This window comes from Mycteria americana, chromosome 1, assembly GCF_035582795.1.
Source record: "Mycteria americana isolate JAX WOST 10 ecotype Jacksonville Zoo and Gardens chromosome 1, USCA_MyAme_1.0, whole genome shotgun sequence".
Classification (NCBI taxonomy): Eukaryota; Metazoa; Chordata; class Aves; order Ciconiiformes; family Ciconiidae; genus Mycteria; species Mycteria americana.
The window spans coordinates 560459-572686 of NC_134365.1; the positions used below are offsets into that span (position 1 = coordinate 560459).

Below are 12228 nucleotides of genomic sequence, written 5' to 3' on the forward strand. Positions count from 1 at the left end.
CTAGGTCCTTTTGAGATCTCTAGCTGGTCATTGAACTTGGTAGTGCTTCTGATATCATTTTCCATAGTGCTCCCCTCCTCATTTAAGAAAAAAAATGGAGGAGAGATGCTTACGGTGGAGAAAAGTAACAAGTGGGGAACAGAGAGAATAAAATGAGTAGTTGTAGAAGCAGGTATGTAAAATAAAACAAAAACTAATACCCACACCATGAATACGTATACTTTATCTGATTGTCCCCTTCACCATTCCTTCACTTGAAATACTTTGCTTTTAACATATCAAAAGGTCTTTACAGCAGGGACTGTGAGCTCACAGGTAGAATGGGGGCTACCACACCTACAACTGTTCACGGTCGGCAGCCGAGAATTTGCAGGAGCCGGTGGCTGTTGGTGGTCAGTGTCTCCTCTGGCCTGGCAGCCGCTTGGCCAGCCTGCTCTTTGCAGATCAGGAAATTTGAGAAAGATGAACCAGCTTTCCAGTTTTATTCCTGAAATAGCTCTGTACGCGGCACAGTAGTACCTGTCTACAGGATGGTCAGCACATCCCAAAGACAAGCTCTGATGGCACTAGACCGTGTTCTGTAACAGTCTGGGCATGGTAACAGAGCTCAGCACTGCATAAATTTCCTTGTTTCAACTCTTGGCCATTCCCAGGTGAGAAGTAGAAGTAAGCATAAAGGCATGACTTTTTTTTTGGATCTTCATGCTGTTAAGAACATGACGGTGTCTAAACTGAATCAAACCATGGCTCCATCTAGTGCAGGATCCTGTCTTAAGCATTGCTCTTAAGCAGATGCCCAGGGAAGAGTGAAAACAGGGCAAGTATATGATACTTATCCTGAATACTCACCCAGGCAGCTACTGTCTTCAGTTCAGAGGTTTCTGTGCACATAATAGCCCACAAAAAGTGCATCCGCCAAGGCTTTGTCCAGTCTCTCTTTGAACTTGTTTCGTGCTTCCAGTTCATTATGCTACCTTGGTATTAAAAATCCCCAAACTGTGTTCAGCAAAAATAGCATGGCTTTGAACACAGTGATATTCCGATCAATGTGATGAGATGTAAAGTTCAATGCTCACTGGCCAAAATATTCCCTTTTTCCCCCAGCGGACTCTGCATCTGCGGGCAGTCGGTGAAATTGCTGATGTAATACAAGGCACGGTTGCCAAAGCACTTTGAATGCTGGTGGACATTACAGAAAAAGCATTAGAGCCAAAAAAGCAGGTGGTCACTGTGCTGCTGTGCCAAGACGTGGCTTTCTGCCATCTTGAGCATTCTCTCAAGAGCAATTTGAAACCTTAAAAACAGCTGAACTGTCACTGAGAAGAAGGAGGTATGGCAAGTAGGAGATGAGCAGAGCAAAGCAGGACGTGGTGAAGATGCAGAGGGCTGGAGCAAGCTAAGCTGGTTAACTAGCATCCGTGCAAGTACTTGCACCATACTTGCTATATGAATGGATTTTTCCTCCTATTACTTTACTTAGCAAGATTCTTATACTCTTTCACTGAGTATTACAAGTACCTGAAAAAGCTCTTGCTGTGCACCCAGGTAGTAAGTTAATAATAGGAATGGCAGAATCTGGCTTCCCTGGGTACTTGCAATTCTTGAAATACATAACTTAAGTTTCTGCTAGACCCTGCTTCTGAATTCAGTCTAGCACATTGAAGCATATGTAACCCCTCGGGGGAAAGGGGGGAAGTGTGACACGAGAACAGCAAGCAGGAGAGTGCGAGAACCCGCCCATGGGAGATGGCACTGTTTGCTGGGAGCTGCGCAACCTGGTCGCACTCAGCTGTCTCACACGTTGGCAGTTGGGTGTCGGGAGGTTTGATCGAGCAAGTGTTCAATTCTGTCACTGTTGCGTTGGTCTGGAGAGTGTTCGCCTGGTTGGAAAGTGTTGGGCACAACTGTCTGATGGATTTAAAACAATGTAAGACATTGTGAGAGTCTGCGGCCGCCCTTCTGTGCCAAGTGAGCGTGAGCAAAGGGCCAAACCGCAAACGCTTGCACCAAGCAAATAGAAGATGAAGTGGAAAGTCACTCAGAAAGAAAGTGGGGTGGCGGGAAGAAAGGGATGTCATATATCCAATTTGCGGCGACTGTCGTGCTCTGGATTCTCTAGAGACGTCCTCTCTGACTTCGCTGTTCTTCTTGCTTTCCAGGGGAAGACGAGAAACTTGCTGCTTCTTTGCTAGATGGAAAGTTTCCGCGGAGCACATCAATGCAAGACACTGTTAGGGAAGGACATGGGATTCCACCACCACCTCAAACGGCCCCACCCCCACCTCCTTCTCCATATTACTTTGACACAGGCCCCCCTCCATCCTTCTCGCCACCTCCACCCCCAGGAAGAGCTTATGATACCATAAGATCAAGCTTTAAGCCAAGCCTGGAGGCTAAACTCCATGGACTCCCGCAGGTCATTAGCGCAGCTGAGATGTATGATCAGGGGAGGACTTCCATTCCTTACCCTGAAAGGCAGAAGAGGGCCCGATCCATGATAATCCTGCAGGATTCCTCTCATCTTCCCGTGGAGCCAACAGAGATCCCCCGGCCTGGCCCATCTGCAACCCCTCCAGAGAAGCTGAAGAGGAAGGGGAGAGTGATCGACAACCCTTATGCCAACATGGGTCAGTTCAATGTCAGCCTGTTTGCTCCCACCAAGCCACAGAGAAAGAAGAGTCCTCTTGTTAAGCAGTTACAAGTGGAGGATGCACAGGAGAGAGCAGCACTGTCCATCACCGGAGGCTTTACAAGGGAGCCCTCTCCCACCCGCAGGAGCCATCGCCTGAGTGGAGTGGAATATCAGCACCACACTGGCATTGCTCAGGTCGAAGCCACAAGCATCCCCTTTGCCACTGCCATCGCTGGAGTCATGAAGGACAGAGACCGTCGTCTGGATGAGAGGCGGAAATCCACTGTCTTCCTCTCAGTTGGGGCCATTGAAGGAAGCCCCCCCAGCAGCGACATGCCATCCTTGCAGCAGTCCAGGTCTATTGATGAGCGGTTGTTAGGAAGCCGAGATGTTCTACTGCCTTCCCCTGTCTCAGCTTTAAAGCCATTAATTAGCAGCTCATCCTCAACGTTCATCCACCCCCTAACAGGAAAGCCCTTGGATCCGAACTCACCACTGGCGCTTGCGCTGGCCGCAAGGGAACGGGCCCTCTCAACTCAAGTCCCATCCCGGTCGCCCACCCCAATCCACAGCCCAGACTCAGACAGAGCAGCACCCCTGTTTGTGGACATCCAAACCAAAGAACCAGAGAGGGCGGAGTTGGAGAGCTTGGTGTCCCCTGTGTACTCACCTGGAGGCAAAGGGGCAATCGGAACAGACTCTGGGACTTTGGCCCCTGCTAAGAGCCAGTGGGGGACTCCATCCACGCTGAGAAAAGAAACCGAGGCAAGAGCAGAAACACCTGGGAAGGAGGAGAAGAAACAAGAAGACAAGAAGTCCATGATTATTAGCATAGTGGATACATCACAGCAGAAGACCGCTGGCCTCATCATGGTTCATGCCACAAGTAATGGCCAAGACGAGATAGGACTTGAGATAAAAGAGGAGAAACCAGCTGTCCCTGAAGTATGCACAGAGCCAGCAGAGTCCCCCAAAGCAGAGACCCAGCCCAGTCCCGTGGGAAAGCCTCCAGTCAGTCCAGCCTCTGACAAGACGTTGGGACAAGGGAGTTCGGAGGAAGAAGTGGAGCCCTACACGGTTACCCTCCCACCAGCTCAGTTGTCTTCAAGTGACGAAGAGACCAGGGAGGAGCTGGCCAAGATAGGGCTGGTGCCTCCACCAGATGAGTTTGCAAACGGGGTACTGGTCACCACCCCTGGCACACCAGTCAGCCACCTGGCTACGCCTAGCACGCCATCCATACCAGCGGCAGCAGTAGCACCTTCTACCACTGGCGGAACACCCTCAGGGAAGCCCTCTGATGCCCCCGTAGCCCCAGAGTCTGCTGCAGACTCGGGAGTGGAAGAGGTGGACACCAGAAGTTCAAGTGACCATCACCTGGAGACCACAAGCACCATCTCTACGGTCTCCAGCATGTCTACGTTGTCCTCAGAAAGCGGGGAGCCTACTGACACATACACTTCCTTTGCGGATGGACAAACTTTTATACTCGAGAAGCCACCAGTGCCTCCAAAGCCAAAACTCAAGTCCCAGCTCAGCAAGGGGCCAGTTACTTTCAGGGACCCACTTTTGAAGCAGTCTTCGGACAGCGAGCTCATCTCCCAGCAACATGCGGCCACTCTGGCATCAGCCAGCATTGGCCGGCCACGCTACCTCTTTCAGAGAAGGTCCAAGCTATGGGGGGACCCCATGGAGAGCAGGCCAATCCATGGGGCTGATGATGACAAGCCAACTGTGATCAGTGAGCTAAGTTCCCGACTACAGCAACTGAATAAGGATACACGATCACTGGGGGAGGAACCAGCCGGGTCCACGTTAGATCCCGGGAAGAAGTCACCTGTGGTCGCGGCACGGTAAGAGCCTGGTCACTGGCCAGGGGAGCGGGCGGGGGCAGGGCTTAGGCACCAGGGGGACAGGGAGGTGCATAAGCAGAGCGTAACTGTGCCGAGTGGTCCAGGGTGTGTTCTGAGGGGCATTTCAGAGATGTCAGGACTTCTCAGCTGCACGGGGAGAGACAATGCTGAGACATGCTTTCCAGAAGTTGGTGTGATTTGTTCATGGCTCCTCTCTACGCACCGCACACGTAGCGAGCTCGCACTGTTGCTTTTTCCCTTTAAATTGCCTTCCTGTTGTTTCATGTTCCTCCTCTGTCTCGATGCTATTGTTAAGCTGCTCTTTTTAGTCGTGGGTTTCACTTCTAAATGTTTGCTCCTGAACAATTAATAACAATGTGTGTTTCTCTAGTGCTTTTCATTTCAAAGGATCTCCAAACGTTGTCAGACTACGTATTAGAGCTCTGGTCAGTCTCTGCTGAGCGGGAGCCGTCACGAGGGTGGTCTGTGACAGCCCTTAGAAAGGACACGGCAGCACCACCCCGGCCGTTGTTCGCTGAGGCAGAGCTCGGTGCCGTTTCTGGAACGAGCCAGCTCTGGTGACCTGCAGGGAGGTGTTTTGGGGTGTTAAGCGTGGCTCCGGGCAGGCGGGTGCAGCCAGGCATCCCTCCCATGGGCGCTCTCAGCGGCCATATCCTGCTGAGCGCAGCGCTGGGTCACACACGTCTCCGTGCCGGTGGGCCAGTGGGTTGGCTGCTGGCTCAGAGGTATCTACGCAGCGCCTAAGCGTGGTAGATCCTCTCACCCCTTGTTCTCCTCCTCCACGCACAGACCTGCGCAGAGCCTGGCCGGCCCAGGAGATCTGAAAGGCCACAGCAGAGGGACCCCAGGACACGCAGGAGCCTCTTTCTCTTACAAAGTCGTACTCGGGTTCCCTCGTCCCTCACGGCACTCAGGAGACACCGGTTCTCTCTCCCATGCTGGAGCTGTGACCGTCACGCTCCCCGAGCAGCACAGACCTCTCCGTGTCCCTCGTGCCACCCTGTGCTGCTCTCCTGCCCGGTGTGTCCTCCGTGCCAGGCCACCCACCGACCTGCCGGCACCCGGCGTTTGTTCTGACCTGCTGCCCCTGTGGCAGCAGTGGCCCCTTTGCCCCACGCTTTCACCCCAACATCCCCACCTCACTGCAAAACTAAACTAAACCAAAAAACTCTAAATTAGAGCCCGAGATTGGAGAGCGAACCCTTACAAGGCTTTGAAATTCGAAGTTACAGCAGGAAGTGGACCAAAATCTCCGGTCTCACTCTACCCTTTCAGCATGCAGCCACACGACACCTCCCACAGTAGCAAAGCCACAGTAAGCAGGTCCCACCGGCGTCACCAGTGGATGGTTGCTGGGGGTCAGCGAGGTGCCAGTTCAGCAGGGAGCTCTGAGCTAAGGGGAACCCTTCTTTTGGAAAGGTTTTTCTAACCAGATGGATCATCACAGTGATGGGTTACAGGTCCACGTGGTGCTAGCACAGCTGGTGACCCTTCAAGCTGTAGCATGAGGGACAAAGCGTCCTACCCTGACGTACCCCCAGGGGAGCGTTCATGTAGCTCCGTCCTCCAGCTGGCTCACGTCTCCCTGCCAGCGCCTGTGTTGGCAGTGCCAGCCTGGGTGCGCTGCTGGTCCTCCTCTCCGTAGGTACCAAACTTGTAGTTACGACTGCAGTGTGGAGTCACATCTCTGGATCTTGCCCTGCTACGCTGTTCTGTCTCTCTGGATTCGGCCCCAAATGCACATTACGGCCATTCCCTGGAGACCGGTATCTCACGCGTGGTCCCTTCTCCCTGCACTGCTTCAGCTGGGAACCACGGGGTCCTGTGCTGAATGCACTTAGTTTAATTGCATCTGGGGACCCTTCTGAAATCAGGCACGCCGTGCCTAAAAAGTGCTGACTGTGCATATCTTCAGTGATGCTAGAGAACTTGGACGTCACCAGCTTTTAATGACAACCAGGCGTGGCATCTCAAACAGCTTACCCATGCCAGGCATGGCCCTTTGCTGAGACCTGGTTTGGGGCCGAGCTGGCCCTCCCTCACCCGGGCTTGGTGGAGGGGCTGCTGGGTCGTCTGCCTTCAGCCCCTTTGGTCTCCCAGAGCCAGCAGCGAAAAGCACCTTGTGACTCCCCGTGGTGTCAGAACGCAGCCACCCCGCTGCCTGTCCCCTTTCCTTCCCTGGCCTCCCGTGTCCGTCCAGATCACCCCGTACGGCTGATCTGCTGTTCCTCATGCAGCCTCCCGGCAGAGGTCTGCAAGTACCCCCCATTTCTAGGGGGTACCCCTTGTCCATCCTCTGCCTCTCTTGAACCTCTCCTGTCCTCCACCACTGCTTCCCTTTGACTCCTGTGCTTCCAGTAGGCAGTGTGCTTCCCTTGCCCCGTCTCTCCCAGGAGCAGCAGACCCTGCCTAAGCTCCCGCCCCGTGGCGTGGTACTGCTGCATGTCACCTTCTGTAGAGAGCCGTCCCCCTGCACGGGGAAGTGCAGTCCATCCTCCTGGCCTTACCCACCCTGCCACCAAGTGTTTGGCACTTTCAACTGTCCTGCAGTTAAACGTTCTCATTTCTTTTTCTGAAAGTCATGGCCTTTCATCTCTGAAATTTTTATGCTCCCAGTTGATGTCAAAGACTTGAAATATTTCCCAGGAAGTCAGCTGTAAATAGAATATTTAATGCTGTCAGCCACTCTCCTTCATTGTGAAGATTCCTCTCTTTTATGAAATTGCTGTAAATTCAGAAAGTAATGTAAAGATCAGTTAGATAAGCTTAGATGACCCAAATCAGGACACATTTTCCAGTCCCTGGGCCTGTCCTGAGAACGACAGTATTACCCAAACCTCCCACCACAGCCACCCCTAAACACAGCAGTGCTGCTAAGGAGTGAGGTGGAACCGTGCTGGCGATTGCCGCTGCCAGCGGGCACGGCCCTTGAGCATCCCCTCAGGGGCTGAAGGGTGCTGCAGCCCTTTGGCCAGGCTTCGTGAAAGCCCAGGTGATGCTGCGGCCAAAGTCCATTTGAGCCCCTCCACGGGGCATTTGGAGGACTAAAGGGCTGTGGCCTGACTTGTGCTGCAGCTTTTTCTGTCTTTCTTACATCTAGCTCTGCTCCAGAAAGGGTCGTGAGCCAAACCGAAGCTCTTACCTAGAGCCAGAGGTGTCCTGGAGTTCCATGGGACTCGGGACGATGAGGTGCCCTTGCAGGAGCCATCCACGAGCTGCCGGTGCCCTCCAGGGGCTGCAGGAGCTGCTGAAGCAGGCGGAGCAGCTTTCCTGCGGTGGCAGGTTTCGTTGCTGGAGTTTCTTTCTAAGCACATTAAATTCTGAATTTACAGTAGTTGTCTCTAAGAGCAGGTAACTTCTCTTTGCACGTGGTGGCTGTAGAGCAGGCCCCGGTGCATTTCTCTTGCAGAGGTCTGTGAGGGTCCTGGCTGGGGACCCCAGGAACAGAAGACACAAACTGCTTTCTCCATAACTCTAACTCTGGCTGTATCTCCTTCCAAGACGGTCTTCCACAGGAGGACGTTTGACAAGAGGGACTGAGAAAGAGGCCAAGAAATACTGAGAATGAGAACATAAGGTCAGAGTTAAGGCAATCGATAGAGACGATATTTATTCCATCCTCCCCGCTCCTCGGGCCCTGTGTGACCAGCCAGGGCTGAGCGTGGCGAGGGAAGCTCTGCCGTGCCCGTGCACTGCGTGCTGTCAGAGAAGGTTCTGCTCCCGAAGCAGTAGTGTGCCCGCTTGCTGAGATACAGCCTTCTGCACAGTCCTCACCGAGACGCCGTAGTTCGGCGGTGACAGTGACAGCAGAGCAGAGTGACAACTGCCATTTGTACTGTCCCGTGGGAATAAGCGATGACCCTTGAGTTGGGGACACACGAACTGTGCTCCGCTGGGAGCTACCCTGACCATTACTTTGACGTAGCATGTCTCTGAAGTCTGACATGAGGCCAGCAGCGGCTATCTTCATGTTTAACATGAATGGGATCCTTGAAGATCCGGTGTCCCAGCACACAGTAGCCTTTGCTAAGCTGAGCTGCAGGAGAGTGACCCGACGTCTTGGCGTCTCTCTGACTTGAACTTCCCAGCCACCCCCGGACAGAGCTCATGCAGCAGCAGATGCCGAGCAGTCGTTCCACTGAGCAGGAGCAGTGCGAGGACCCCGCAGCTCAGAGCTGCTGCTGAACGCTGAAATGGATTCATTGTGTGACATCCATTACCACAATAAAGCTGACGCTAACTAATGAGAGGTGTACGTTTCTGATTAGTGATCCAGTGAGTCATAGCTAGCGATGCAAATGCCAGCTGAAGAACTGCATTAGTACCAGAGGCTGAACTCATGCGCTTCAGGGTGACTCACGCGTTCAATGTGCAACGTTAAACCCTGTGTTGAGATGGCATTCTTGTGCAGCGTCCCCTTGTCCTGTGACTGGCCATGGCCATCCAGCCTCATCGGGCTTGTGTCATTCCTCATTGTGCATAGTCACACTCAGATCTCAACCTCCCACCTCTGCTGACGGGGTTGGTGTGATGCCGATCGGCCCGCCCTTAAAGCTAAATGTGAGCTCATGTTGACTCAAGCCAGAAGCATCTGAAGTGTCAACACGGTTCCGGTTTGGGGCTCCAGCTAATGCAGCCAAGAACCTGGGTTAGCGGGTGCTTTGCAAAGGGTTTTGTTTGTTTGTTTGCTTGCTTGTTTGTTTATCTTTAAGCAACAGCCAAACATGCCAAATGTATCATGTGAAGCAGAATTTTAGATGCAAAACTGAGTTTTTCAGGTGCTGTTCTGGAAACCCACAACTGCTTTGTATTTCTACAGATCTGAAAGAGAGAGAGAAGAAAAATAAGCCTTTTAGGCATTTAGCTCCTAGGGTAAAGCTACCTCTTTCTATATAAACTCATCAATTAATTCTGTTTCAGTTAAATGGTGTAACATTTCTGGTGCAAGCTTTCGGCCGCTGCAGATACAACCCCCTGTTTCCTTGTAGGCTTTTTGTCTCTTCATGGTGTCTAAACTCATGCGCAAAGCAGAGCTGAGCTTTCTTTCCACAGTCAAGGGAATTGTCCGTGGAGAGCTGATGAAAAGCTGGAGATTGGCATTGAGGCCAGCTGAGATCCGCGCTTCTCAGCGCCTTCCCTAGAGGGAGTTTGGGGCATACGGGAAGTTATTTATACTGCACTGAGGTTTGGAGAGGAGGCGGCCTTCCAGCTGAGCAGCAGGAGGCCGGGCAGGGTGCCGGCAGCAGCCCCCGGCCTCCCTGTGCCGGGAGGCTGAAGCCCCTCGGCAGGCGACAGCAGCGTCCCTTGGCGACGTCAAGCCGGGTGTCCCCGCAGCCCCGCCTGGAACGGCCGGGCTGCTAACGGCCACAAAGGCTGCAGCTTCTGGAGACGCAAGTCCCAGCCAGTGCTCGCAGCAGCGTGCTGTCCTCCGAGCCCCGAGCTCCCCCGAGCACCCCACCTTTCCTCACGTGTCTGGTGCAGCCACCGAAGAGGAAAGCAAACCTGCAGTCCCGTGACGGAGGCTCGGCAGGTCACCATCTGCTTTCCTGCGGCAGCTGGACTTGAAGATGCTTAAAGCATCTCTGTAGGTAACTAAGAGTGCTTCCTTCGCGCCCTTCCCATGGGAAGGACTCCCCTTCCCATGGGAGGAGGCTTCTGCTCGTGGAGGCGTACTGCAGCGGGGCCACCGGCACTGCGGCAGGGGCTGCCGGGCGGCAGGGGGGCTCGCCACGCGTTCTGCTGGCAGCTCAGCGCGGCGTGCCGGAGGATGCTCTTCCCTCCTGGTTGCCATGGCATTTTCCCAGCGTTCACCGCAGGATGTCAGGCTGAGGATGGGGCGCTCCGGAGCCCGGGCCACCTCTGCAGCTTTTCCACGTAGACACGGCGCTGCAGACAGCAGGGGAGTGGGAAAGCACAGGCTGTTTAGAGACAAGGTGATGGAGGTTGGGTATTTGGAAAAGAGGACAGGAGTTTCTAGAGGGTGCTGTGAAAATGTAGTCATTGAGAGAGCACCTACCGCAGGGAAGCGCTCCCCTCGATCCGAGGTGACACACCGATCTGACACCAGCTCAATGCTTCCTGCCACTGGCGGCCGGGGGCCTGTTTTTGATGTTGACGTGCATTGCCTACAAGGAGACAGGGGCATTGTGGGTAGCAAGTCTCAGCATGTGTCCATGTCACAGCAAGCACAGCTGGCTTCACCTCATCTGGTCACTAACATCTACTAATCACAGCTCATCCACTCATCCCCCCGAGTGAGTAGAAGAGCAAACCGTGACTGCCTCATGCTTGTCCAGAGCGAGACTTGGGAAGAGCAATGAGGGGTTGTCTAGACCTCGGTGAGAAGAGCTCCAGGTCCCACCAAGACAGTGCCCAAGTGGCCCAAAAGAGGGAAGAGTTAAAGCCTGAAGGGTTCCCTCATTGCTGAGCCTAGCTCCGGGAAGGTCTCACAATGCAGTTGTTCTACCACCCGAGCACAGGAGAAGAGCTGTAAGGGCTGTTCCTTTCAGGGCTTTAGCGGACTAGAAGTGGAAGTCACAGAAAAAGGGCTTTTCCTCTTGTATGGAGAAATAAGAAGGGACCCATTCAAATTTCAGTTCTTTTGTCAACAACCCGGAGGCAAAGCAACCGCATGGAAAGAGGCCTGCCTGCTTCCTTGGGGCAGTCCTGCAGGCAGTCTGCCGCGGCTGCGCACGCTCTCCAGGGAAAGCTTAGGAGGAGATTGGCTTGCAGAGTCCCAGGGGCAGCACACGAGGAGACGAAGTCTCCTATGGATACTAGCCCTAAATTTCCTTTTCCTACAAAGAAGAGATCAGATGAGGACAAAGCAGGGTTGCTGCAACGAGAGATGTAACGTTTAGTTAAGGCGTAAGCAGCTCTTACGTCCATAATGCTCTGACCCTGCCAGAACCTCGCTGTTGTAAATGTTTACTGATACCCGGGTTTGCTCCCGATTCTCCCCGTTCCACGACGGAGCACAGGCAGGCGAGAGCTCATGGCTGAGAGACTCGCAGTCCGGTTACAGCACCATCTGCAAAATTACCCAAGAAAAACCGTAGCTGGAGGCCGAGACCCTCTTGTATGGAGACGCACGAGAGGGAGAGTGTTCAAAGTGCGTTTGGAAGTCCTCTTGCTCTTCTACATCACTCCTCAAGCATAGCAGGTTGGTCACCATGACACAGCCGGGACACCGTCCTGGAGGTGCCTGGCGTTCCCCAGGGGATAACCACGCGTCCTTCTCGGCCGGCCAGCCCGCCCTGGGGCTGCCCGAGTGCCTCCACTGCGAGCTGCGCAGCACCAGGCTAGGTCCTCTAGCTGGAACAGCGCAGTCCTCGCTTGACCCCGCTATTAGTGACCCGCAGCAGCTACCCACGCTGCTTTCCACCTGCAGTCCCCTGTTTGGCCAAGCAAACCCCGCCGGGAGCAGCACAGCTCCCGACAGAGGCGGCCGTGCTCTCTGCACGGCTCGCGGCCGTTTCTTCCGATTCTGTGTGCGGCCACTTCACCTGCAGAAAAGCGATAAAAGTCTGAATGAAAGCAGTGATCATCTGGTGTTTGTAGCCAGCGTGCCAAACCGAACCGTTGCTGAGAGCCCCTGCTACAGCCCTGCAGAGCGGGGAGATGCGGAGTCTCTGCTTGGAGGAGAGGGCCATGTCATCTAGGTGAGACGAGGCTTCTTGCTCCCTCCCGATAGCCACAGCTGAGGGATTTTGCGATGCACAA

General features: G+C 53.9%; 1 protein-coding gene across 5 annotated transcripts in view; it reads left to right on the top strand.

Moving 5' to 3' along the window:
- SHANK3 (SH3 and multiple ankyrin repeat domains 3) overlaps window positions 1–12228 on the top strand; it is a 372706-nt gene that overhangs the window by 337166 nt on the left and 23312 nt on the right. For 2 of the 5 annotated variants that reach the window (XM_075506645.1, XM_075506615.1), the window contains exon 21: window positions 2160–4485. In XM_075506645.1, the coding sequence (XP_075362760.1) occupies window positions 2160–4485 (2326 nt within the window). Of the gene's footprint in view, window positions 1–2159; window positions 4486–7606; window positions 8769–12228 lie in introns of those variants that run through there. The other 3 variants (XM_075506886.1, XM_075506724.1, XM_075506800.1) reach the window with 3 other exon arrangements.